The 27,879-nt window shown below is 39.0% G+C and overlaps 2 protein-coding genes across 3 annotated transcripts; one reads left to right on the top strand and one right to left on the bottom strand.

The window, feature by feature from the left end:
• Positions 1-155: 155 nt before the first annotated feature.
• On the top strand, positions 156-21,866 carry LOC146465857 (RCC1 domain-containing protein 1-like). 2 transcript variants are annotated; one of them, XM_085127954.1, is made up of 7 exons: positions 156-526; positions 1,722-1,976; positions 4,222-4,402; positions 4,883-5,004; positions 5,681-5,878; positions 7,387-7,416; positions 21,481-21,866. In XM_085127954.1, the coding sequence occupies exons 1-7, from the start codon at positions 169-171 to the stop codon at positions 21,618-21,620; spliced, it is 1,284 nt and encodes a 427-aa protein (XP_084984080.1). In that variant the 5' UTR covers positions 156-168; the 3' UTR covers positions 21,621-21,866. The 2 variants fall into 2 exon arrangements, with proteins under 2 accessions (XP_084984080.1, XP_084984079.1); XM_085127953.1 differs by lacking the exon at positions 21,481-21,866 and adding an exon at positions 8,529-9,008.
• LOC146465858 (uncharacterized) lies at positions 9,565-12,458 on the bottom strand. The gene is made up of 2 exons (XM_085127958.1): positions 11,411-12,458; positions 9,565-11,114 (listed from the first exon to the last, which is right to left on the bottom strand). Exons 1-2 carry the CDS (start codon positions 11,960-11,962, stop codon positions 11,079-11,081), a joined length of 588 nt encoding a protein of 195 aa, XP_084984084.1. The 5' UTR covers positions 11,963-12,458; the 3' UTR covers positions 9,565-11,078.
• Positions 21,867-27,879: the final 6,013 nt, after the last annotated feature.

Below are 27,879 nucleotides of genomic sequence, written 5' to 3'. Positions count from 1 at the left end.
CAGCATACTTGAAGTGAAGGACATCAGGAATTTCTCATAAAGGTTGTATTAATAGAATAGTATCTCCAAATGGGATAATAAACAATGAAAAATGTCTTACAAACAACAAATTTCACACCGCAAAACAACAGCGTTCTAGTTTCAAATATGTGAATATTTACATTTTCCATGGTTATTGCTTTGAAACCAGGCCTTCTGAAAGGAGGCCAGGATACATGCAAAACAAAATGGCGACTGGCGGGAAAGAAGCGAGAAAAACCTTTCGGAGATTTCATGGCGTTTTTCATGGCTAAAACAGAGCAAACTGCTACCTTGAAGCCTGAGTTTGCCTTTTCAGGGAGCTTTCAATGTTTTGGATTTGGATACAATGGCTTTGCGCAATTCGCTACCCACAAAAATGTGAATGAAGATCGCCCAGTCACTCCTGTAGATTTACCACGTTCCTCTGTTTTAACTCCGTTACTCGTGAATGTGGGCCGTGTTAGTAGAATCGTGGCATCATGGTCGAACACTTTATATTTAAAAGGTAGGTTTTGTAGTCGGTAGCGATAGTTAATTGTACCAGGAAAGCAAAACTCAAGAGGTGTATTAGTACAAAATGTAGCACAGCCCCATGCATAAGCTTACATTTTGCGACTCAAACTCTATTCATACTCGCTGTTTGTGAAAGAGGGTTTAGAAAGCAACAGTGCTGCATTATACCTGCCAACTTTTTCAGAGTCAAACGCGTGAGATTTTTGCCTCGTCATGAGCGGTATTTCCGAAAACGTCCGAGCCACTTGCGAAGATTTTCGACGATTTTACGAAGACTTCCGAACGTTGCCGAGAATGTCCATAGATATTTGAAGACCTTTGAACACTTATGATTCGAACGGATTGTAGACATTTGAAAGCTTTTGCGATTGTTAAAAAGGGCAAAGAAATAATACATAACAAATCTGAAATGAAATGAAGTGTTTTTAGAACAACTCGTCCGGATTTGTGAGTCAGGCGTGAGAAATTGTCCTTGATGCGTGAGATTGCTGTCTTTAGTCCGCAGGCGTGAGACTCACGCATAATGCGTGAGACTTGGCAGGTATAGCTGCATGATAACGGAATAACGGCAGAATACCCTGCCACTCTGAAACTCTTCCCCCCACCCCCCCCCCCCCCCAAACAAGAATAGTTACTCATGCGGCAAGGCAGCGAGAAACACCACCCCACCCCTCTGATTTTGTGGAGTATATTTTGAAGTGGCTACGCGGCTACACAGCGAGAAAGAAGCTTCACTGGTCTATTGAAACGGCCTACGACGGGTGATCTTTCTCACTGCATAGCCACGTAGCCACTATTACCGTAGTCTCCCTCGCAGCCATTCAGTGTCTTGTCATGCAACAGGTGGGGAGGAGCGTTGCGTGACGAGACGCAGAACGGCTGCTAGGGAGACCGCTATTACCGGTATTTGGGAAGAGATTCCGAGTGGCGGGGTGTTCTGCAGTTAAGCCTGTATAACTCCAGAACTAGAACTCCTTTAGTGGTCGTTTTGTGTCCTGGTTGTTCTTTAGTCCATGTGAAGTGATTCAATCTGTCAGGAGTTTTAGTTCCAAGAGCATTATAACCTTTGTATATACACTAGTAACATGAACAGTGATAGGGCTCAGCAACCTGTGATGATATACACTGTATACTGCAGTGGTTTCTTGTTTACTAGAAACTTTTATTTTCTGATTTCTTATTTTAAGAAAATGGCACAGTCAGTTCCTTAGGTTGGATTCCTGGAACAAAAGAAGTAGGAGAACAGGAGAATCTCCTGCCAGATTACTTTGTTACAGATGCTTGCTCTAGCTGGACACAGCTTGCGTTTCTAACCCGAGATGGAGTGTGTGTTCTTTGGAGTAATTACACGAAGGAAAACTCCGATCCAGTGAAAGTCAAGGCCAGTGGCACAAAATTCAAAGCTGTTGGTTGTAGAGAAACAAGCTGCATTCTTCTAACAGGTGACTGTTAAAAATGTTTTCAGTAATATCCAGTTTCTTATTATAGAGCATCCCTGAGAATTGCCTTTCAGGAAACAAAAACCAGCCAATTCCTGTTGCCATGTGAATGTTCATAGTGGTTATAGACGAGGACTGCTATAGTGACACCAGTGAACTGATACTGCTGACAGATGAATAGCAATGGTACAGTATATTAAATTAAAGATTAAAAAGCAGAAAAATATTATATTAAACACAGATTGTGTTGCACATCACTTTAAGGTTACCCTATACCTTCAGAGGTGTCTCACGTTTAAGCAATGTAGCGCGTCCAGTTTAAACTCTAGATACCTAAACCCCTATATCAAATTAAAGCTTATAGAGCTGGCTATCAAACTATACCAAGAATTTTGAAATAAAATGAATTGTCGAATTTTTCACGACCTCTAAATGTGAGCGTCCAAATTACCTTTTTAAAGTTACAAGTCAAAGCGAATTTTGTTTCTCACTAATTTAATTTGCTCCTCAGTTCCCGGACCCAAAGCGCTAAAAAAATGTGTCTGCGTTTTGCCATATTCAATCGCAATGAAAAGTTATAGAGCATTTTCGAAATAGGATGAAAAAAATGTGGAGTGATCATACAAAAATTGCTCTCGAAGAAAAAATATTTCGAAAGAAAAAATCCGCAGACACCTTTTTGTTGTTTATATGTTAAACTACCTACTGTCCAAATTTGAAGGCAAACAAACAAATTCCTTTTGAGTTTTAGCTCTTTGAAGTGTCTCCTCCAAGTGAAAAAATCGATTCAAGAAATCAGCACTAAAAATTCGGCAATTTATTTTATTTCAAAATTCTTGGTTTAGTTTGATAGCAAGCTCTATAAGCTTTAATTTGATATAAGAGTTCAGGTATCTACAGTTTAAACCGGACGCGCTACATCGCTTGGATGCGAGACACCTCTGAAGGTATAGGGAAACCTTAACCTTTATTATTACATAAAAAACTGAAATTTTGAAAATTTCTCCCCAGAGCCTTCATGGTTGTTTGAAAGCTGATTAACACTAATAATAATAAAATTGAAAATAAAATTAAATTGAATTAAATTAAAAATTAATCGCAGTTTTCATCTCTCCCATTAAAATGATTATAAAAGCTAATTTGAAGCTAATGGTAAAGAAAAGATTACAAAGCACTGAAGAACAAACATCTTTTGAAAGAATCTTTGTTGATTAGTTATTAAACTCGAATAAAATTTCAATGTTAAATCAGGATTAGCTTCAGGAGTTTCACAGGACCTTAGGTTAAGATCCTACAAGATCCTGATCCTATACAGGTTTTGTATTAGGGAATAAAATGTTTGACTTTGTAAGATCCTAGCTTGAGCAGTAGGATTCATATTTTCTTCTTACACTGTAGGTTAGGAAAAAGTACCCTGTTAATTTACAGTATAATGCCTCTTTTTCCTGCAATAAAAGACAGCTATCCACAATAATGGTATAATACTTTAGTGGAGTTGAGAGGCTGGACTGAAGGAGAACAGAGATGGTCAACTGGATGAAGATTCACAAATAGTGCATGATTTCAACTGACAGTGGAAATTCTGGACTACAGGACAATAGAGACAATCTTCACTCTCCACTAATTAAAAGAAAATATGCCATTAAATATACCATGGCAGGTAATTTTTAAAGTACACCTAACCCCAAAATTTTTTTTGCTTAAATTAATCTTTGCACCAGTTCAAAACGCATTGAGCCTTTTTGCGCCTTTTTTGAACCAAATCTTGACTTTTTATAGGCTGTAAAAGTTACGAAATCTAGCCATCATCTGTCCCATGACCGAGCTGGTAAGGGGCATGGGTCTATTCCTTACTTGACGTCACAAACTGATTTGCATTGTATTAAGTCTTTGTGAAAATACATGCAAAGCAGTTTGTGACGTCATGTAAGGAATAGACCCATGCCCCTTACTAGCTCGGTCATGGGACAGATGATGGCTAGATTTCATAACTTTTACAGCCTATAAAAAGTCAAGATTTGGTTCAAAAAAGGTGCAAAAAGGCTCAATGCATTTCGAACAGGTGCAAAGATTTATTCAAGCGAAAAAATTTTGGGGGTTAGGTGCACTTTAACCTTTTCATGCAATTCCCTAATCTTGTTGTTCTACGAAATGGTACAAACTTCAAGTGAGGCGCCTACAAAATAAGTAATCCATTTTAGTCAAGTTTACCAGCATACATACAGCTGTACATTCTTGTGTTGTACAGACAGTGGACTGGCAGGTTATGTAGTCCAAGAACAAGTCCAGGATGTCCATGATTCAAGCAAATCAACTTTGTTGTTCAGACCAATGGATGTTACAACACAGATGACATCAGTTGCCTGTGGCAAGGAACATGCTTTACTGCTGTCTTTATCAGGAGAAGTGTACAGTCTTGGTGGTGGGAGGTAATGCATCTCACATTTGAAATCCAGAAAATCCAACCTACAAAATACTTAATGTGATGTCTTGAACTTGTTTCTAAGCTTCTAAGGTGACTGAAGTTTTTTAAAGTAAAGCAAAAGGAGACTGATCTGCAAGTTGTGTATCTGTTTTTACTGTTAGAATATGTGACATACTTCAATTTAAAAAACTTGAAACTTTTTTAGAAAAATGATAAAATGATTTTATTGGTAAACTCTTAGACTCACAAAACCCTCTCAAAGTGATTTATCTTTATTTAAACAGTCTTTTTTTTTTATGTTTGACCAAAGTTAACAGTGAAAGGCAGTTGGTTAAAATGACTTCATCTTGCTAACTACAAAAAAATTTAATTGGCACTGTATATGCCACCATAGTCGAGTTTCAAAGTTAAGAGTTAATATGGACATGCATTACTACCTCTAAGTGACATTTGACTGTTTTTGTTGTTGTTGTTGTTGTTTCAGCCGCGGACAGCTTGGCCGTGGTTTGATAATAGATGAGCAAACTCCAGCAATTGTTCCAGCATTGGAAGGAATCAGGATTCAGTTTATAGCTGCGGGCGGTTGGCATTCAGCAGCAATAAGTGGTGAGAAAACAATAACCTGCAGTCACTATGCAACCAAAACCCACAAAAATCATGAATTTTTTCATATGAAACCCATGGAATGCTCAAGGCTTTTTCATAGGATTTCCATGGTCCAAATTCAGGGTGATTTCATGGGATTTTTTACCATGAAATTACCATAGAAAAAACATGAAACATCCATGAAATTCCTGTGAAAACCAGCACTTTCATGGCCCATGACATTTTACACATTATTCTGAAATACTCATGAAAACGTTCTTAAATTTCGATGGCGTACTATATGAATTTTGGGTTTTAATGATGTTGAAAAATCCATAAATTTTCATGGTGTTCAATTTTATGGGTTTTTCAAGTTACTGTGTATGTTCAGATGGAATATTTTTAGATTCCAGTTATTATCCATAGAAATAAACTTTCCATTTTATAACAAAAAAAATTGAAAAGGAGTGAATATTTGCCAAGAAATTGGTATGTAAGCAAATTCCACTGAAAGTAAAACTTTGGTTTGACAGCATATTGCTGTTTTCTCAAATTTAAAATTTTTGCTTGGTCAGAGGACCCCCTACCACCCCACCCCCTAATGGGCCTAGATAAGGTTAAATTGAGTAATGACTTGTTTCTACAACTTATTATTAATATTAATTAAATTTTCACTTAAATTGTCTCTTCTCCTCAGAGTTTGGTGACCTTTACATGTGGGGATGGAATGAGAAAGGACAGCTGGGACTGACTGTCAATCAAGATAGTGATGGTGACAGACAGTCATCCAGTGGTCATATTCAGTGTCAGACAGTCCCTGTACCTGTTGACATTCCTGGTGATTTAGATGTACTGACAGTTGGCTGTGGAACAAGGCATACTGCCATACTTGCTGGTATGACAATGATCTTACCCTGGTTGTAATGTAAATTGCCCTGGTTGTTGTATAATATATCCCTGGGGAGCAGGGCTGGCGCAGTGGTAAGAGCACGCGCCTCCTGGGCACCAATGTCGCCCAGGTTCGATTCCCAGACTCGGCATCATGTGGGGTGAATTTGTTGTTGGCTCTCATCCTTGCTCAAAGGTTTTTCTCTGGGTACTCTGGTTGTCCCCTCTCATCAAAAACAAACATTATTTTTCAAATTCCAATTCGATCTGGATTATTGTCAAGTACTTTATCATGAGCCTTGGCTTGGGAGATTGTACAAGCACTCCCCATATTATTCAAATTAAATAAATTACTTTTAATTTTAATAATTTTTCTTTACTTCAATTTGCACGTATGAAAAAAAAAAAGAATAGTTCATCTGATTTCCAATTGCCAGGAAGTGGGTTGAGAAAACGATGTGCAGCCAAGTTTTTCAGCCAACTTCGAGGTGTTTGGCAATCAGATGAAACACTCTTTTGAGTGTTTGATACACACTGTAGCTTCTCAAACCAAATTTTACAATAATTCCACATTTCCAAACCTCCTTCACGGTAGTGATTTCCTTTGCTTCCTCTCTATGAATTATTAATGAGTCTGATAAGCGTTGTTCATTTACAATTAACTCATCCAGTATTAGGGAGTTTAAGAAACGAGAACGCCACAAAACAATGGGCTTAATGAGCAAAAACAATCGCTTTGCACGTGCGTTTTTCATTTTGGTACATTTCTTTGCCGTCCTCTGCAAAACAACAACGTGAAATGACCAAATTTTAGGTTTTCTCGAGAATGGGAGCGTATGACGCAAAATCTTCTTTATTTTTCGTTACTTTGACGTCGTTCATACCAATTTAGTTCCTGGAGAGTTCGCCAGCATTTTCCAAGTTAAACAAATTTAAATGATTGCGAAAGAGTTGCAAACACGAGAAGTTATATTTTTAAATGACGTTCTCGTTACCGTTGCCGTCCTCGTTTCTTAAACTCCCTATTAATTGGGTTCTCAGCTTAAAAAAAGATACTAAAACATGCAAATGAAAATGCATTGTTGGAGGTGCATCTCCTAAGCTTAACCACCAGATTACAGGCACTCCACTCATAATCAGATTAAGCGCAACCACTTAAAATCTCAACTGGCAGGAGGTAGACCAGCTGACCATTTACAAGCGCGGATGAGAACTCGTGGCTACCAAGAAACAACTTCAGCTAGTGGTCAGAGTGGGGCTTGAATCCTTTTTCTTATCTATTTATTTATTTATTTAGTTATTTAGTTATTTATTTATTTATTTATTTATTTATTTATTCAATTATTTTCCTAATTATTTTTGTTTATCGTTTTGGAGGCATTTTAAGGAGAGAGATGTAATCTCCAATGAACTTTTTATTGTGAATGAGCATCAATCCAGCGTTTGGGCAGAGTCTGGAATTCTTTGAAGTCTTAAAGCAGTGTTTTATGTAACTGACATTATATTGAATTTCAGGTGATGGAAGTGTCTGGACGTGGGGATGGGGTAAGGATCTTAATGCTCCAGGACATATTTTCAGCTTCAATCAGTAGCTGATCATGCTTTGTACACAGAGATATATTAATGACATAATTTTATTCAAAAACCAGCCATTCACTCCATCGGTGAAAGCCTGTACCTGAAGTACTCCTCGATCCCACTAACCAGAAAAAAACCCACGTGCGAATTTCATCAGACTAAAAAATAAATCGGGTTCAAATTCCTCATCCTTCCTAGGCAAAGATCGAATTCCCCTCTCTGCGGGCATGGTACACGGTCCAATGTTGAAGGTTCCAGTTGATCAGCCCATTATCGGTACAAGCCATTTTTAATACCATTTAGTCCTTTTCAAAGTCACATCAAAAATCGCTTGTGTCATGATGTCTTTCTAAAGGAACCTCCTGGCTACAGTGGAACCTCGATTTAACGACCTGCCAAGGTACTAGGGAAATTGGTTCGTTATATCGAGGTTCTTTTCCCATACATTTAAAAAGGCTGGGCTGGAGAATATCGTTCGTTGTATAGAAGTTCCACTGTGCAGCGGTAGCATATTTCAACCACAGCAATCACATCTCCATTCAGGGTCCATTTACCTATCTTTTGCCGCCGTTGCTCGAGAAGAATCTGTGTGCTATAACTCAGGACATGTTTGGTCATATCAAACCTAATTTGGTCAATATTCATTTAGGTTAAAAGTGTTTTCTCTTTTTTGTTTTTCTTTTTTGGTTTGTTTTGTTTGTTGTTGTTGTTTTTTTGTTTTTTGTTTTTTTCAAGAATTTCGTCAGTATATCATACCGGTTCCAGTTGTTCAAAGAGCGGATAACTCTATCCAGCGGATAAATGTATTGGTTGGAGTACATTTTATCAGCTGGATAGTGATTTATCCACTGGATAGAGGTTATCGAACATCAACTGAAAAAGTGTGAGTAGATCAAAGAATGAGGAAAACAACTTCAAACTTTCCCGAGAGAAAAAGCGCGCGAAATTTGTTGGTCGTGGGAGCCGCAAGTCAAATTGTACTTGGGTCAGTAACTAAGCAACGAGCTTGGTAAATGGACCTTTAACCTTTTGTCTGTAACACCTTTGGAAAGAAATAACATCGAGTTATTACTTTACAGGGTATTATGGCCAGCTTGGACATGGTAACAGAGAAAACAAATTTACGCCATGTGAAGTTGAAGCCTTCTCTTCAATGAAACACAAAGCAAAGACGCTCTGTTGTGGTGATTGGTCGACATTTGTGATTATTTCAAAATGATCTTCTTTTGACGCTAGTGCACACACACAAACGTTTCTTTCCAAGGCCGCTGGTCTATTTCAACAATCTTACAGGATCAGTCATTTGTGATAATCGGTATTGACATAAATTAATATGTGAGCCGACACGAAACAGGGAACTGGGTACTAGCGTAGTATGCAAAGGCTCATGGTTAACGCGTTTATAAAACGAGGCGGTTGAGAAACGTGTGACATTCTACGGTCAGCCTTGTCAATTCAAAGGTTTTATCGCCGGAAGAAATAGGGGAAAAACATGTCCTTAGGTTAGAACGTTAAAGGGCGCTATATAAGTAAATGAATTATTAAATTATTAACCCTTATTAATGAAATGTTCTCTGCAACACGGTGAAATCGCGAAGAAGATTCCAGGTGGATATCTTACCAGTGAGTTACACGGGTTATGTCCAAACGTTGTGGCAAGTCGGTCAAAGCCAAAAAGTCAAGAACAACCAAAAATTCGACTGACATAGATAGACCCTCTATGTACAGAATCTTTCAATTTCACCTTGCTGGTTGTGCATTAAACTCCACAACAGTCGCTAAAAGATCTAGGACGTCACCGCATTTTGCCTGCCTGCAGGAAAAAGTAGTTTATTAAAAATATTACTTAAACAGTCTTTACAAAATAAATTGTTTTAACACTAGGTTGCGTTTGAAACAAAATCTGTTTGAACCACTGGATAGCATTCATAAGCCGTAAAATCTAATTTTTAACAATGCTCGAAAACAGGCTACGCTGGTCTTCAAAACCAAAGAAAGCCTAGGAAACAACAATCTTCAAGTAGTGTCCACGAAGTCGCTGGCTGTAACCAAGCAATCAAATTTACAAAATCTGCTAATTTTAAAGTTATAGGAAGTATTCGTGACCTGGGGGGGGGGGGGGGGGAGGGAGGAGGGGGGTTATTCCCCTATATGGCCTACACCGGGACGTGCCGCTGGATAGGGCTCCTCTTCCCTGAACAGGGTGTATAATTTCGAGGGTATGGCTGCAAGACTGTTGTCGAGTATTTAGCAATCCGAGATTGGAGACGTTTATCTGCTGTGTACCCGGGTAATCAATGTCAACAACACAACTTTCAAGAATTTTCCTTTATTTATTCTTAACCGGGGATATACCTTAAGTTTAAATGGCCAACATATTGCGTTCTAAAGGTACGAGGTGGCCCAAACTATAAGCCTGGTGGTTTCTAGAGGTCACCTCGCCATACATTAAACACTCAATTGTAAATATCTTAGAGAAAAGGCAAAATAAACGCTGACATTAAAAAGATAAAATTAAAAGCGATGCAGTTAAAAATATAAAAGCATTAAAAACGAGGAAATACTCACTGCGATATTCCTCCAGTCGATCCGAAAAGTCGGGCAGAGCAGAGAAGCGCGTGGCATTGTGGTGCCCACATAATCAACCACAATCCCTTGTTCCTTTGATCTTTGCGCGACCACAATCCTTTGCATTTTGCAAGAAAGCTGAACGAAAGGCCCTATATCTTGTGCGGATTACAGTGCTACCTTGCTCGGTCGCTTCAGGCTCCCTCGCTGCGGCAGCAAAAAGAGGGCGTTCCCTACACAAGAGTACCTCTATACCCAAACATGGGTCAAGTATGCCCCCCCCGGGGGGGTAGGGTGTCATGGCTTTTCAAACAAGACTTTGTTAAAGCTTGGACACTTCTTCCCACACTAATTTCTGCCTGTTTAACTCTCACTTGTTGCAGGGAAACGTTATAACAGTATTCCTATAAATTTTGTTTTGTTTTGTTTTGTTTTTGTTTTTTTAATCACCAAAATCTGGATCTCAAGTCAGACCTGGTCAAACGCTAAGCACTATAAACAAGGTTCGCACAGAGTGTAAAACTGTTGAAAAAAGTATGGAAATCTGCAAACAAGAAATTCAGACGCGGAAAAAGTTTGGAAAATTAAGATGAAGTCTTTAAATAAGCGTGGAGGTTTGTTCGAATCTACAACAAGTGCTTTTAAAAGTGTTAAAAGAAATCTACAACAAGTGCTTTTAAAAGTGTTAAGTGAAATCTATGTCAGCTAGTCGAATTTCATCTTAATCGTCTAAACCAAAATTCTTTCTGTTTTAGGAGTGTGATATGACTCATAACTTTGAGTCTGGAAAAAGAAAATATGGAAAAAGTCTTGAATTTTGGATACAAAAATATGTACGAACCTTGTATAAAAAGACAAAACTTTTTGCAAGCCAATATAGGCCCTTCAATGGTTCTGTTTCAATGTATCCTATGCGGTGACTAAATATAAAATATAACAAGTAGCTACAAGGACCCATCGGAGCTCATTCCGGCAGTGAAAACAGCGTTGGTCTAATGCAGTTGCCTCGCCATGCGATAGATTCAGTTTAATTCAATGTTCTGTCTGTCCACTGATCAGGCTTACTGGTCTTCATTGTAAAAGCTGGAAGCTGCGTTCTGTTTGAGAGAAAAAATTGAACAAATGTTATTATAGAATTACATGGAATTGAGTTACATGAACTTGAGAGAATATGCCGGCAAACAAGGCAAAACTGACGTCTGCTGTTAAACAGTTTCCATGAAATTTGAATCTCAGAGAACCCAAGTCAATAATTTTTCCGCCAAAATGTGAGAAATGTAACTAGTATGATAAACAACAGCTCCTCAAGATTTGTTAATACAAATATTTCAAAAATAGTAACGGGCTATAAATATGTTTAAACGTGGATCATTCCTCTAAAGCTAGTAGCTACCTGTAAGCTGAATAAGAAACTCTCTTCCGCACGCGAATCAGCAACAGTGCTAGTGAACAGGCTACAAAAATCGTGGCTGGAGCTTTCAGGGCGGGTCGTCAGTGACACAGGGAACTGCGATCCAATGGAAACTGTCTGATGGGGAGCAAAGTGACACAGGGGGAGCTGGGATAACGGGGGTGGCTGAGCAGGGGACTGAGGCGAATACGGGTAATCAGGGAGCCGGGACCCCGACTTTAAAGCTCCGTTCTCCATGTCATACTTGGACGGTTGCATCAGGGAATTAATTGGAGAATTATAGCCATTTTGACTAAGACTCTGGAGGCGGTCCTTTAAGCTTTGGATGTAATTTGTAGCGATCTGCAGTAGTTCTAGTTTTGTCTTCACTCGGGTTTGTTCGTAGTCGGGAATTATGCTTCGTAGCTGTTCGTAGGCTTCGTTCATCTTTCGGACCCGTTCTCGTTCATGTTGGTTTGCCAAGAGTCGCTTTTCTCTGGACATTTGTCGTTTTCGAGCTGGTTTTTTTGTTTGGTCTTCAATAAAGTATTCCATGACTGAAACTAAAAACGGATAGTAGAGGGTGAATTAGGAGGTTAAACTTGGAAAAGAAAAAGTTACGTAAATTCATGATCGAAAGTTTAGTCCCGACCAGCTACCCCTGGATCTCCGAGGATGATACTAAAGAGAAAACATCACCGACCTAGGGTATTAACCATTGTATAAACAATCCGGAAATATTGATTGCAAATCATTCTAGAAAGCCCACTATTAATTAAGTTAGTGGAATTTAGTATTGTCAGTGTATATTAGTCTAAAATATTTTTCATGTGTTGCTCACTTGATCATTGAAAAGCCTCATGCGGGGATGTGTCAATAAAATGAACGTGAATCACATGGTGGTTTTGCGTGGTTGACAAATCGACAAAAAAGCGTCCAGATTTTATTTTATTTTATTTTATTTACTTAGCTTCGCCAACATAATGTAAATACATTCAGGTAATCAAACAAAGTAACGAAGAAAAAGTGGCAGGGATTCCACAACAGCGTGAGCCAGTTACTGCAGGCCCAGAAAATTAAAAAAATATAAGAATAGTCAAATTACATAACCACAAGGCTGAGCAAGACTACCACACTTATTACATTTAAGACAGACAGATTTAAATGTGCGGGGATTTTCACAGTCGTAATTTCCTTCCGAGAACCTTCGTGTTGTTGCCGAATGAAACTTAAGATGTGAACGATTTTGGCTGCCTAGCAAGTGACCCCTGTTTTCAGCATGGTAATATTCCTTTCTACTTTCACACGACGGCTTCTGTCGCGTTTTATAACATTGGAAAAAGCTTTCAACCTTGCTAAAGTTGCTAGTTTGACTTTATCCAAGTGAACGTAAACATAGAAATACGTCAAGCGTTGCGATGATTATCGCTATGCATACGCAAATTTTCAGTGTTCACATTTGTTCTGTTGAATCGATCTTATCGCTCACACTGGACCCCAAATGAATTTATTGCAGCTTCTGCCTGGGCGAATTTTATCCGCTAGTTACGAAGACATGTGTTTGTTTACACAAGATTACGCCGAGTTGTCACGTTTCATCAATAAAAATAGAAAAAGAGACAAAAAGAATTCCTAAATAAGTCTTTTTACAGGCCTAAAAAGCAAAAGCGTATAATTTTTGCCGTGAGGAGACTTGCAAACGATTTGAAGTCAATTTTGAATCGAATTTATCGGAGCACGTTTTTCAAACATTTTGCAAGAAGTGTTTGGAATACGAAAAATAGGCACTCGAAGGAGTGCATGTGGTTTCAGCTACCATAATGAAAAGTTATTGCCTGTGTTCGAGTGACCCTGAAAAAAGTCATTGTAAGAAAATGACAGGGAACCTCTTCAAAGATCAATAAATTATATGTGACTGTTACATTTACTGTAGGTTTTTTTTTGTCTGCTTTATTGACTCCCTTTTTGTGCATTTATGAAAAAGTTGCAAAGCTGAGGTGTTACTTCGGTAGGTGTATGTTATATCTTAGTGGGGTTGCAAATTTGTAGGGAAGTTATTTTCCAAGTGATGAACGGGGATTTTAAGACTGCCATTATAGGTATCTCTCTAGTAATAACACAAGTTTTGAAAATATAAACAATAGCCTCCATTTGGCACGAAAATATGCTCAGATATTTGTCCGCGGACATTATCTGTTCCGAGAAGCGAACAGTTTTCCGAGAGCGAAGCTCGAGGAAAACTGTGAGCTTCGAGGAGCAGATAATGTCCAAGGACAAATATCTGAGCATATTTTTAAAGCCAAATGGAGGCTATTGTGGTTATTATCCTTCAAATATTTTTCGCAACATGTAGCAACGAGCTTGAGTATTTGAACATTACGTTTAAGAACAGTTTACCGTCAAAAACGTTTAGAGCGTATTTTGTTTTCTGATACTGCTTTATCGACCAGCAGGTTTATATCTCCTTCTGTCACAAAAGCAAACCGTTCCCCCATCCTGACATTAATTTTAATTGTAAACAAGACGCGCCTAAATTGGGAAATATCACTTGGGTAATATCATCGGATATTCCCCAGTTTTAGCTGGGGTATATTCGGTCACGTGAGGCGTTTAGACCAATCGCGCGCGAGCGAAAATATTTGATGAATTATAAAACTATATATGCGTTATTGACCAAGCGTGAGCGAAGCTCAAGTCCTCCAGGTGGATTTAAAACTATGATCTGTAGCAAAGTCAGCCACCAAAGGAATTCTAAACATGCGGTCCATTTTAAATCAGCCAATCATTGCTTCGGGCCCGGCAACTGTCGCAAAACGTTGACTGGCAGATTTAAAAGGACTGCATGTTTAGATTTCCTTTGGTCGCTGACTTTGCTACAGATCATAGTTTGAAACCCAGGAAATTTGACGAATGAAACCCAATCTCGGCCACGACTTCGCCAAATATGTAGTTAATCGGAGGCCCTGAAAGAAAGGTAAAAATTTTTCAAATTTTGCGACAATTCCGGTTTAAAGTAGCGCCCCGTAGCGGTCGCCGGCGGCGACTTACCTCTCTTGTTCTCCTTCGCTCTTGCACCGGCCTTCGGCCGGTAACAGTAAACTCGCCAGAGAAAGGTTTCTACGGCTCGGAATGGCAAAAAAACACCACGCGTGACTCAATCAACATTTCGTTGAAACTTTATTTCTACATAAAGGCGTGAATATAAAGCGTGAATATAAAGTCTCAAGTTCCAAACAGCAATTACACCACACAAACAGAGGTGGTTTACCTGTGGCTGCACAAGTTGCTCGATCACGAAAGCCAAACACACACTTTGATTCAGCGATCACCATTTTCCTTTGTTTGAAAACTCGGAGAAACCGTCCATAATCCAAGCAAATAACCGATATATTGCTCGAGAGTTCTAATTCTGTCTCCTTAGGTTTGTTAGCAGTAAAAAACAACACAAAATCATTGTAAATAAAAGGCAGTCTATGACTGCATGTGCCTACTGCTTTAGTTTTTGTAGAATATTGAAGAATAAAAGCAATGTTGTATAAAATTAAGAGGGGTAAATGAACAGCTCTAGTCAGTGCCAAAATTGTGCAGCGTAATTTGATCGTGTTGTCATATGGGCGAATTTGGTATGTGCTGGAGGATTTAATTTCGGTCTGTTTACACTTTATATTAATACACAAGTGACAGTAATAGATATGGTTTGGCTCTCCCATGGTTTACATAAGATCGCATGGTGAAAAAATTCCGTGAATCAAGACACAGATGAACAGACCATAAGCTTTCCTAGTTGAAAAATTTATTCAGTCAGACTTGTGTTCACCCCTGAAAAACAAATTCGTTCAATTTTCGCCTCGAGTGAAGCTACGTGAAGGCGACCGATCCAAGCGAACTGCAAGTCTCTGGACCCTATTAACCTGAGCACGTTTTTTCGAAAATTTCGCGAAAGCTATTTGAAAGATGATAAATCGATCAATTTAAAATAAAGCACGGTAAAATTCACATGCAAACCTGTAGTATTTTGTAAAGTGGTTTCCCAAGAGCCCACAAAAGTTTCCGAGAACGTCTACAGCTCATGTGATGATTTGCAGATCTTGTTTGCGATCGCACATGCTTCGCCTTGACACAATCTCCAACAGGAATTTTTTCGCTATGAACTCACTGATTTCCTCTTTTTAAGCAGCCGAGTGTTTCTTAGAAGTTGTTCTTTTGATTTACAGTATTGAAAACCTGTGTTTTCCTTCCAAGAACCACAAACTGTCACCTTGAAAATCCACGCACGAGAGATGCGGCAGCCATATTGAATTGAATACAAGGATCTTCCGTGCGAATAAAGCCGACTGAGATCTCGTCAACCTGTCGTGGTGAACCTTCCGCAATCCGAAACTTTACGAAAAATGGACACTTACTACATTTTTTTTCAGTCTCGGGATGACCGCAAAGTTCGTTCTTCGTGCGCCGACCTTCCTAAAACCGGAAATCCAAGCGAAGAGAAGAATTTTCAGTTGAGAAAGTCGCATGACGCTTTGTTGCCAACAAACCCAGTCAGTTCGGTTCTGATTTTCGATTCGGTTCAGTGCACCATGCAATCTAGAATTGCATTTGGCCAAAAAAAAAATGTTCAGGACAATTTCAGGGCAATGTGCCGTTCCTTGGTTTTTTTGTTCCAGTTCGGCTATCCCGTCTTTTTGAAATTTCGACCCGTGTGCGAGAAATTAGACAAGGCTTACCTCTAGGGGACTTTATATTCAGGGAATTTTGCGGCTTTTTCCTCAAACAAACAAAAAAAGAAATGTTAACAAAAATCCTGTTTTTTTCCGGTAAACCTGGGTCAAGTCCTATCTTTTCTCGGTAAGCTTTTGTACATGACTTCAATGTACGTAAAATGAAATTCTAATGAAATTAATGAAATTAAAATCTCGTTTTAAAGCGTGCTTGCTGCGTATAGTAGTCTTCTCTCTTTCTTACAGTCCATATATCACCTTTCACTCAGGTCTCGCTTGTTTTCGTTTTTCTTTTTTTTTTTATTGTTTAAGTGAAAATTATTCAGGGCGATGTTATCACTTATGAACTCCTGAGTACGTCCGTTCAAGATAAGTCAAACAATCTTATGTTGTGTTTTCAGTCGTGTTTGAAAGTTTACCAACTTTTGTCCCTTCGCACTCCAAGGGGAAGCCAAAGGTTAATTACGGTGGCTATCAAAACGACCATGAATTTGCGATGTTTTACAAAGTGGTTGTTACTTAAGAGTGTAGATGTTTCGCGGAAAGAACATAAAACATTTTTGAAACTTATCGATCAGTGATTTGTTTCGAATTTCTTGCCCACATTGTTCTACTTTCTTGGGATCTTTACCTTTGCTGCAGCGATGTTAAAAATTTTATGAAACAAAACAAGATCTGAGCTATCAAGCGATCTTTCTCTTTCTTTCTTAAAATACGCTTTAAAATGGTCAGCACTTACTAGCTCGTGTGAGTGTTGGTTACCTAACTACGCTTCACGTGAGAAGCTCGAGTCTTGCGCAAAACTGAGAGGGTGTCGATGTGTAAATTCCATTTCGCACATGCAATGAGTGATTGGAAGAATTTTGTTAAAATTGGTTAAAACTGACGAGTTTGTTCTTTGTAAGTTCCCGTCAAATATCATTCATTGTCCTCTAGTGTTGCCTTACCTTTAATCTGCTGCGAACTGTGTTTCTTCTTTGCCAAATGCAAAACGATCTGATCAACTCTTCCTCTGTCCTCGCTGGAAACGTCTGACTCGTGTGAGCGCCGATGCCTTATCACGCACACACGTGAGGCGCTTAGTAATTTTAAGCGCAAAAGCACCCCCCTTTTTACGTAAACAACGACAATTAGCTTAAAGTTGCAGCCGAGGACTCGAGTGGTTTTAAACCCAGGTGGAACTTTAAAACATTGTATCATTGAGAGACATACCTTCCATTTGCCGCGTTTTAAAACAAATCTTGGTATAATTTGTAATAACTAACAATCTTTTCGTATATTGGAAGTGGCACATTTTTGTTTTGTTTTGTGTTGTTGTTTTTCCATGTTTCACCTGACGATCGACAAACTTGCTCTGTTTGTTTGTTTGTTTGTTTGTTTGTTTGAGTGTGTGTGTGTTACTTATTGTGGTAATTAAGAAACAAGGAACTCTTGAAAAATCCGGTACTGAATTTTTTCTCAAAAACATCGGAGTCGTGACAGAAGATTAGACCAAGATTGTAATATATTCAGCGTGCATTTTACACAAAAATGAGTGTTTACTGTAACTTGTTTGAAAGGGATAAGAGGGTAACCTTCTAAAGAGACTGCGGTGCTGCGTTTGGTGGGGAGTGTAGTTTGGTTTATCAACAGAGTTGATAACTAAAGGTAATTGACCACCATAAAGAGATTCGAGTGCTGACGTTTCGAGCGTTAGCCCTTCGCCAGGGTAAATCCGCATTCAAACCAAAGATTCGTGCCTGAAAGGGTGGCAAGTGTCATGAGGTTTTTCTTGGTTTTGGTAAAAAGAATTTAGTAAATAAATATCCCAGTATCCTGGTCATACGCGAATTACCCCAAGACCACCAAGGAGACAAAACGAATTAAAATGCTCGGTCTTGATAGCGGCAGAATAACTGCAACAAATGTAGCTGGAGATAGAACCACATTTGCCGGTTAGTTTATAAACCTGTTTATAAACCGCTAACAAAATGCAAACGTCCTCTCGTGATTTATCGAAGGACATGTCGAACTGACATGTTTGTAACTTTGAGAAATGTCGTATTATACCTACAAACAGAAAATTTTTCAGTGAAGAACCACGCACTGAACACACAGGCTGGTTTTACAAGTCTTATCAAAGAAGTAAAGGAAACTGATTTTAAAAATTCGGGCCTCATTTTTCACGAGTTAGAGTTCATTTCCAACAAGTTTCGGTGCACTGGAATAGCCTTGTTATCAAAATTGGGCAATCGTGTTTCGTTTCCTAGTATCCGACTATTCAAATGTATTTTGACTTTTCAAAGCGACGATAAAAATAGATGACAAAGCTACGAGATGATTGCAACCGGAAAAACCAAACGAACTGCGCTTTGTCTAGAACGCTTACGTATAAATAGTTGCCTATCAGCAAATATATAAACCAATCATTTAAGCTTAGTAGACAGCGATGTTTGTCTACTAACGTTGCTCATGAAAGCTATAAGCATGCTGGAAAAACGAACAAATTATGAACTAAATGCTAAACACACAAACGTGAAACTGCTGCTAAGAACGAACAATTTCTAGGAATTCTCAAAGATTTCAAATTCTCTTTCTATCAGATTTCTTTAGAACAAATCCTGACATTGATTGGAATCATTTGTTAAATTGCCGAAAAACACTTGGAGCATAATCTAAGGACACCCAAAAACTAAGCAGTCTATATCAGTCTTGTCCAGTTCGTGCCTCAACTGACTGGACTAACGCTCTTAGGCATATAAATGCTTTTCTCTTTTCTTGCATTACAAAGGCAGTTCAGTTGGTTTGATGTCGTTCTGAGATCACACACAATGTTGGATCTCGGTTGGTTTAGGCCGATGTTTGTTGAAAGGTCTTGGAAACAATAGTTACACGCTTGCTAAAATTTAAACCGGGGTCACTTTTTTAATTTTGAATACGCAAACAATATAAATTTGATTCAATAAATACTGAAACTCCAGTTGTATTGCATTTAAAGCTTGTTTCAAGATAAAACCTTCCATTATTACAAGCAGTAAACAAAAATTGAGAGACTGTTTGCCAGCTCACGTGCGAGGCTATCGATTCTTTATGCAATTATTCTCGTGTTCATTCTCGTAGTTTGGAGATAGCCTGCAACGGAAGTCTCATACGCTAAATAGTTACATCTGGAGTCAAATCGAGGTCAGTTTTCTAATTTTGAACACGCAAGCAATATCGATTTGAATCAGTGACTGAAATTCCCATTGTATTGTATGTAAGTAGGCTTGTATACCCTGATCTTTCCTTTGCAACTAAGTTTCGAGCCTCACGTGCGAGGCGATCGATTCTTTATTATTCTCGTGTTCACGCTCGTACTTTGGAAAAAAGAAAAAGCATCCAACTTTCCATTCGCTAAATATTTTCATCTGGAGTCAAGCAGGTTTTGATAAAGTAACATCTGTGCATCCTGTTTCCGTTATCAAAGACTGAAACGGTTTTGCTTGAATCGTTCATCAGTGTTTTAGTGTGAATTTAGCCTCTGTGGTTACATAATATTGTTGGAAATTTTCCATGGTAATAAAGTTTCGCACGGGTTGGCTCCGCCCAATTTTTGCTGATATAGTGCACCTTTCCTTTGTGCTACTGTAACTAAGTTTCGAACTAACACCTGCCGTGCCATTATTAATAGCGGAGCTCCGCACGGAGCCCATAGCTAAGAAAATTTGGGAAACCCATCATTGTGAGAAATTTTGGGTTGGTTATGACGTCACTTCCGTCCGACCGTACGCACGTTTCTTCATGTAATCCAATGTGAAATGAGACAGTCAAACCCTGTGCTGCAACCCGGGATTTTTTCGGCGGGAAGTGGGATGGCCAACTTCCTTCAGAAAAACAAACGAGAATTTTGAAGAAAACTAATTGATGTATTCGTTGAATACTTCGAGGAACGACTTATGTCGAGAAAGTAGGCGAGTAATAAGGAAATTTGAAACCCGAGAGCAACTGTGAGGGCGAACAAGCAGGCGAAATGTCAGTTGAAAACTAACATTTGGTGAGTAGGCAAGTCGCAAGTCGCTCAGAAATTAAATGCAATTTTGCAGACAATTGTCGGTAATTTTCCATATTTAACATTTTCAAACCACACAAATACTTAAGTCGTTGTCATACGACAAATATTCGTAGAAAAATTAATTTTGAACATTCACAGAGCTATTCACAGTTATGACTTGTTTTGGACAATTTGTGTTGGACTTAATGTGTATTATAAATTCATTCGCAGCGCATATTTGTAAACACGCAGTAAACGCTTAAATATTTCGGACCACAACCAAAAATTATTTTTCTTGTATTCTCCTTTAGTTAATAGTTACCTAGAGACTAGAACTATTTCTGTAAGAGAAATATTCACAGAGTTATGAATTGTTTTGAACATTTTGTGTTAGACTTGTGTAATTCATACGCCAAATCTCGCAGCGCATATTTGTAAACACGCTCTAATTAATTTTAAGCGCTCAATGAAATATTTCGCGTAAACGGTTTGCTTTATATGCACTTAAGATATACATAACTCCAGAAAGGATGAGGAATTTGTAACGTTATTACGTGTTTTTACGTTCATGTAATAAGCAGACTTGCATGTATATAAATGCTATTAAAAAAAATTAAGAGACTGCTTGCTAGCTCACGTGCGAGGCAATCGATTCTTTATTAATTCTCGTGTTCACGCTGGTAGTTTGGAAAAAAGAAAAAGCATTCCACTTTTCATTTGCTAAAAACTTCGTTGTACAGAGGTTCGTTAAATCGAGGTTCCACTGTACAACGGTAGCATTCTACAACTACAATGATCACGTTTTCGATTATGGGTTCATTTACCTAGTATCTTTTGCGGCCTTTCTAGGGAAAACTCTGTTTGATATAACTCAGGACATATTTGGTCATATCAAAGCTAATTTGGACAATATTCATGTAGGGTAAGTTTGTTTCAATCAATGCCGTCATTGGACCACGCCTATAATCACGTGACCGGAACAAAATACAACAAAATACACAGAATTTCTCATATCATACAGGTTCCAGTTGTTCAAAGAGAGGATAACTCTATCTAGCGGATGAAATGTGTTGGTTGGAGTACATTCAGTATCAACTGGATAGCGATTTATCCACCGGATAGAGTTATAGAATATCAACTGAAAAAGTGTGAGTAGATCAAGGAATGAGGAAAACAACTTTCCCGACAGAAAAAGCACATGAAATTTGTTGGTCGAGGGAGCCGCAAGTCAAATTGTACTTGGGTAGCAACCGTCAGTAACCTAGCAACGAGATTAGTAAATGGACCGTTAACCTTTTGTCTAGCACACCTTTGGAAAGAAATAACATCGAGTTATTACTTAACAGGGTATTGTGGCCAGCTTGGACACGGTAACAGAGAAAACAAATTTACGCCATGCAAAGTCGAAGCATTCTCTTCAATGAAACACAGAGCAATGACACTCTGTTGTGGTGATTGGTCGACGTTTGTGATTATTTCAAAATGATCTTTTTTTTAACGCTAGTGCACACGCACAAACGTTTCTTTCCAAGGCCGCTAGTCTATTTCAACAATCGTACAGGATCAGTCATTTGTGATAATCGGTATTGGCATAAATTAATATGTGAGCCGACACGAAACAGGGAACTGGGTGCTAGCGTAGTACGCGAGGGCTCATAGTAAGCGCGTTTGTAAAACGAGGCGGATGAGAACCGTGTGACATTCTACGGTCAGCCTTGTCAATTCAAAGGTTTTACCGCCTGAAGAAATAGGGGAAAAAACGTGTCCTTAGGTTAGCTCTCTTGTTCATAGAATGTTCTCTGCAAGACGGTGAAATCGCCAAGACAATTCGAGGTCGATATCTTGCCAGTAAGTTACACGGGTTATGTGCAAACGCTGTGGCAAGTCGGCCAAATCCAAAAGTCAAGAACAAACAAAAATTCGACTGACATAGTTCGACCCCTCAGTGTACAGAAACTTTCAATTTCTAAGTGTAAGGGATGGAGTGCTAACAGACTTTAAAAGGATGAGAAACGTTGGTTGTTTTAGTCGTTTTGAAACTCAGTACAGTCGAATTTTTGTTCGTGGAAGCAGATCAAAACTCTACAACAGTCGCTAAAAAATCTAGGATTTTACTGCATTTTGCCTGTCTACAGCAAAAAATAGTTTATTAACAGTATTACAGTCTTTACAATGTAAATTGTTTTAACACTAGGTTGCGTTTGAAGCAAAATCTGTTTGAACCACTGGATAGCATTCACAAGCCGTAAAATCTAATTTTTAACAATGCTCGAAAACAGGCTACGCTGGTTTTCAAAAGAAAACCTAAAGGAAGCCTAGGAAACAACAATCCTAGTGTCCATGAAGTCGCTGGCTATACTGGCCAAGCAATCAAATTTGCAAAATCTGCTAATTTTAAGATTATATATAGGAAGTGTTCGTGGCCTAGAGGGTGGGGGGGGGGGGGAGGTTACTCCCCTATATGCCCTATACCGGTACATTTCGCTTGAAAGGGCCCCTTGTTCTGTCGCACTTTGTAATACTCATCGCACTTTGTAATACCTGTCGCACTTTGTAATAAAACTGTCACACTTTGTAATACCTGTCGCACTTTGTAATAACACTTGTCACACTTTGTAATAAAATAGCTGTCGCACTTTGTAATAACAAGTTGTCGCACTTTGTAATAAATGAAGCTGTCACACTTTGTAATAACAAGTTGTCGCACTTTGTAATAAGCTTTCAAATTTCCTTTGAATAGGATATTTGGTAGAAAATATATGACTTAACTAATCCCCCCGGGACACAAATACGTTCTTCATTGATATTTTACTCTGCATACTTAACTGAGGGGACGAACCCGTTCTACTCCACGCTTCTCCCAATTGTTATTTTGGAGATCACAGAGCTTGTTTAGCAACGATGGAGTGTAATAACTGAACAGAGGAGAAATAGCTCCAGGTAAAAATAAAAAGATGAGCGAGAGGGTTGAGTCCAAGGGTAAGCAAGGGAGACGGAGGCTTCAAGTGACTCGTTACTTGTTCCATATGAGGTTTTTTTTTTTTGGGAGGGTACAATCGTGGCTAAAAGTCGGGATACCTTGGACGCCATTACAAGACAATTACCACAGTTCTTCGAAATTTACACGCAACGCAGTATAAATAGCCGATAGCTCTGTGCGGTAGATACAAGCACGGTAAATAATCGAATTTATAGTTGTATCGTTCTTCGCTTGGTGTGTGCTGAGGTATTAGTAGATGGGAGTTGCAATGAGGGGTGGGCCATGAAAGAAAAGACTGGATAGGTTCTATCTATATACTGAATATCTGATGCATTATATCCTCAAGCTTGGAGGAATGGTCCTCGTGCCTTTTTGATGAAGAAACTCATTTTCTCACTGCTGCCTCTGGATCAAAATCCAGAACTGATGAACCCTTCAGTGAAATTCCCATGAGATCTGCAAGAGTTTCTCCACCAAGGGAGGAATGTGAATCATTCTTGAATCTGTTTTGGGCTGATTATGCCCTTTCCAAGCTGAACAGCGGAGATATGAAGAACCAATACGATTTCTACCAAGTGGAGTCCATCTTCGAGATCATCTTTGTCGCGTTTCTTTGTTAGAAGGGTGGTCCACAGGTCTCGGTATGCTTACCCCTTGAACTGAGTATTAACCAGAACCTTCAAAAGGATCCACTGGGGTGGAATGGATGCAATGTGACAGCCTTTCTCTTCGAGCATTAGTCGAAACCATTGTGTGAGATGTACAAATGCCTTCTGCCCTAGATCGATGAAGTCACTTTGAGGTGTGGGCATAGTAGTTAGACTAGCATGTCTTTAACCACTTGGTTGGGAGCAGAGAAAAACGTGTTGCCCGGGATTTGCACGAGAACACCAAATCTCTCCTTCCGTCCTGAGCCAGCTGAGCATCATCACAGGTTGCTATCCAGTTTCTTCCTCTCTAAAACCCTAAGGAGACAAGCCTTCTTTATTTTCATCCGCAGGAGATGCCATTATATTTCAAATTCCGATTTATTTTTAAGATCTTAAGACCGGTTGATAAATACCTTTTTTAACGCCTGAATTAAGCTATCATTTACAAATTAAACATGCAATAGGGTCATTTGCACGGTGAATTAGACTAGTACCGAGTCAATGGAACGGCTTAACAAAACCGATTTTTAAAAGTGATGAGAAAGTCACGATACATCGTAGTCAAGATCTAGACAATTAACAGTTGCGAGAATTGTGGAGGAGAAGGAGTTTTTCCTTTTTCATCCCCTCAGTTTAGTGTGCAAAGTAAAATATAAAAGAAGAACACATTTGTACCCTAGGTGATTAGTTAATTCACTTATTTTCCACCAAACATCGTATTCAAAAGTAATTTAAAAGCTTATTACAAAGTGCGACAACTTGTTATTACAAAGTGTGACAGCTTCATTTATTACAAAGTGCGACAACTTGTTATTACAAAGTGCGACAGCTATTTTATTACAAAGTGTGACAAGTGTTATTACAAAGTGCGACAGGTATTACAAAGTGTGACAGTTTTATTACAAAGTGCGACCGGTATTACAAAGTGCGATGATTATTACAAAGTGCGACAGAACACCCCTCTGCCCTGAACAGGGTACTGATATAATTTCGAACAATCCGAGATTGCTGACGTTTATCTGCTGTATTAATTGAGCAGGTTATCAGTCAACAGCAGATCAATTTTAGGACTATTATTTTCAGTATCTAAATAAAAAGTCTTAAAAATCGGCGTTGTCCTACACATGGTAGGTATTTTTAAGGTTATTTTGGTCCTAAACAGGGTCAGGTTTTCAAACCCCCAGGGGTACTCCTTTACCCAAAACTGGGGCAAGTACCCCCCATCCTCAGGGGAGGGTATCATGGCTTTTCAACCAAGGCCATGTTAAAGCTTGGATACTTCTTCCCATACTAATTTCTGCCTGTTTAACTCTCAGCTATAACTGGGAAACGTTATAATGGTATTGCTATAATTTTTGTTTCTCTTTTCTCAATCACCAAAATCTGAATCTCAAGCAGGATCTCAAGTCAGACCTGGTCAAACGCTAAGCACTATAGACAAGGTTCGCACAGAGTGTGCAATTCTTGAAAAAAGTATGGAAATCTGCAACCGAGAAATCCAGACGCGGAAAAGGTTTGGAAAATAAAGATGAAGTCTGGAAATAAGTGTGGACTTTTGTTCAAATCTACAACAACTACTTTTAAAATTGTTAAGTGAAATCTGTCAGCCAGTCGAAAATTCTGTCTGTTGTGGGAGTGTGATATGACTCATAACCTTGAGTCTGGAAAGAGAAAATATGGAAAAAGTCGTGAATTTTAGATACAAAAATATGTACGAACCTTGTATAAAAAGACAAAAATAGTAACCGATTTTTAATATGTTTAAACGTGGAATCATTCCTCTAAAGCTAGCAGCTACCTGTAAGCTGAATAATAAACTCTCTTCCGCGTGCGAATCAGCACAGTGCTAGTGAACAGGCTGCAAAAATCATGGCTGGAGCTTTCAGGGCGGCTCGTCTGTGACACAGGGAACTGCGATCCAATGGAAACTGTCTGATGGGGAGCGAAGTGACACAGGGGTAGCTGGGATAACGGGGGTGGCTGAGCTGGGGACTGAGGCAGATACGGGTAATCGGGGAGCCGGGACCCTGACTTTAAAGCTCTGTTCTCCATGTCATACTTGGACGGGTGCACTAAGGAATTAATTGGAGAATTATAGTCATTCTGACTAAGACTCTGGATGCAGTCCTTCAAGCTTTGGATGTAATTTGTAGCGATCTGCAGTAGTTCTAGTTTTGTCTTCACTCGGGTTTGTTCGTAGTTAGGAATTGTGCTTCGTAGCTCTTGGTAGGCTTCGTTCATCTTTCGGACCCGTTCTCGTTCATGTTGGTTTGCTAAGAGTCGCTTTTCTCTGGACATTAGTCGTTTTCGGGTTGTTTTCTTTGTTTGGTCTTTAATAAAGCATTCCATATCTGAAACTAAAAACGAATAATAGAGAGTAAATGAGGGGATTAAACTTGAAAACAAATCATAATTCTGGTCTGTAAAATCTCTACCCGTTTATGTAAAATTTATGCCCATTTTCAGACTTTCAGACAAAAATCGTTAACATCTATACCCATTTTTAGACCCAAAACGGCTCAAAAACCATAAACTTTGGCGCCGCACATACCTGTATAGCTTATATAGGGAAGTATTCCTCGATGAATATATCATGTTAAATGTTTTGTCATGTAGTATCGCTTTTTATAATCTATCAAATATTTTCGCTCGCGCGCGATTGGTCTAAACGCCTCACGTGACCGAATATACCCCAGCTAAAACTGGGGAATATCCTATGACATTCCCCATGTGATATTCCCCAATTTCAAAAACTGCAAGGCGCGTCTTGCTTACAATTAAAATTAATGTCAAGATGGGGAAACGGTTTGCTTTTGTGACAGAAGGAGATATAAACCTGCTGGTCGATAAAGCAGTATCAGAAAACAAAATACGCTCTAAACGTTTTCGACGGTAAACTGTTCTTAAACGTAATGTTTAAATACTCCAGCTCGTTGCTACATGTTGCGAAAAATATTTAAAGGATAATAACCACAATAACTTCCATTTGCCTTTAAAAATATGCTCAGATATTTGTCCTTGGACATTATCTGCTCCTCGAAGCTCACAGTTTTCCTCGAGCTTCGCTCTCGGAAAACTGTTCGCTTCTCGGTACAGATAATGTCCGCGGACAAATATCTGAGCATATTTTCGTGCCAAATGGAGGCTATTGTTTATATATTTTTGCGAGTTATACCGCATTGGGCTTGTCAAAATACTAATAATACGAAATATACGCAGCGATACTACGCATCAAAACAACCGATGTTTCTCTCGCGTATCGATACTGTTAGGGTAACCCCAGTATCGATTGGTATCGAATATTTGGTATCGATATGGACCCATGCACCCGGAGTATACTTTTGCTCGTCCTTGTGCACCCTTTGAAATAACAAATCAGAGGCTCCTGTGAGCCAGCTCGAGAATGTAGAAGTGAATAGTGGTAACCGTAAAGCGGTACTCGCGTCAAATTACGCTATAAGGATTCATGGACGCCACGCCGCATTGCGGAATACGTTATGTATAAACAATTAAATTACAAACGCACTCTGATTCCTTCCGATACGCGAAGCAACGCAAAGGTGGACATGTGTGTTCTTTTGGTGGTTTTGCGTGCTTACCAATCGACAAAAAAGCGTCCAGGTTTTCTTCCAAGAACCTCCGTAATTTTTTTCCTCGCGTCGTGTTGTTGCCGAATGAAACTTGAGATGTGAACGATTTTGGTTGCCAAGCACGTGACCTAAATCCTGCTGTTTTCAGCATGGTAATATTCCTTTCTACGTTCACACGACGGCTTCTGTCACGTTTTAAAACATGGGAAGAAGCTTGCTAAAGTTGCTATTTTCGCTTTATCCAAGTGAAGGTAAACATAGAAATACATCAAGCGTTGCGATAATTGTCGCTATGCATAATCAAATTTTCAGATGTTTTTTTTTTTCTTTCTCTTCCTTCCTTAAAATACGCCTTAAAATGGTCAGCACTTACCAGCTCGTGTGAGTATTGGTTACCTAACTACGCTTCACGTGAGAAGCTCGAGTCTTGTGCATAACTGAGAGGGTGTCGATGTGTAAATTTCATCAGTTCGCACACGCAAAGCGTGTTTGGAAGAATGTTGTAAAGTTTGGTTGAAACTGACC

Source organism: Pavona decussata, unplaced genomic scaffold (assembly GCF_977016875.1).
Source record: "Pavona decussata unplaced genomic scaffold, jaPavDecu1.1 SCAFFOLD_155, whole genome shotgun sequence".
NCBI classification, from domain to species: domain Eukaryota; kingdom Metazoa; phylum Cnidaria; class Anthozoa; order Scleractinia; family Agariciidae; genus Pavona; species Pavona decussata.
Note: the sequence above shows the minus strand (reverse complement) of the source record. Positions and strands in the feature narration are given on the sequence as shown.

What these genes read in the sequence shown, in the direction of transcription:
- LOC146465857 (XM_085127954.1), top strand. Translation starts at nt 169, where the DNA reads ATGGTTATTGCTTTGAAACCAGGCCTTCTGAAAGGAGGCCAGGATACA. An exon ending in GAACACTTTATATTTAAAAG is followed by an intron (nt 527 to 1,721) that starts GTAGGTTTTGTA and finishes TCTTATTTTAAG; the next exon opens with AAAATGGCACAGTCAGTTCC. An exon ending in TGTCTGGACGTGGGGATGGG is followed by an intron (nt 7,417 to 21,480) that starts GTAAGGATCTTA and finishes ATTACTTAACAG; the next exon opens with GGTATTGTGGCCAGCTTGGA.
- LOC146465858 (XM_085127958.1), bottom strand. Translation starts at nt 11,962, where the DNA reads ATGGAATACTTTATTGAAGACCAAACAAAAAAACCAGCTCGAAAACGA. An exon ending in GTTTCTTATTCAGCTTACAG is followed by an intron (nt 11,115 to 11,410) that starts GTAGCTACTAGC and finishes TCTCTCAAACAG; the next exon opens with AACGCAGCTTCCAGCTTTTA.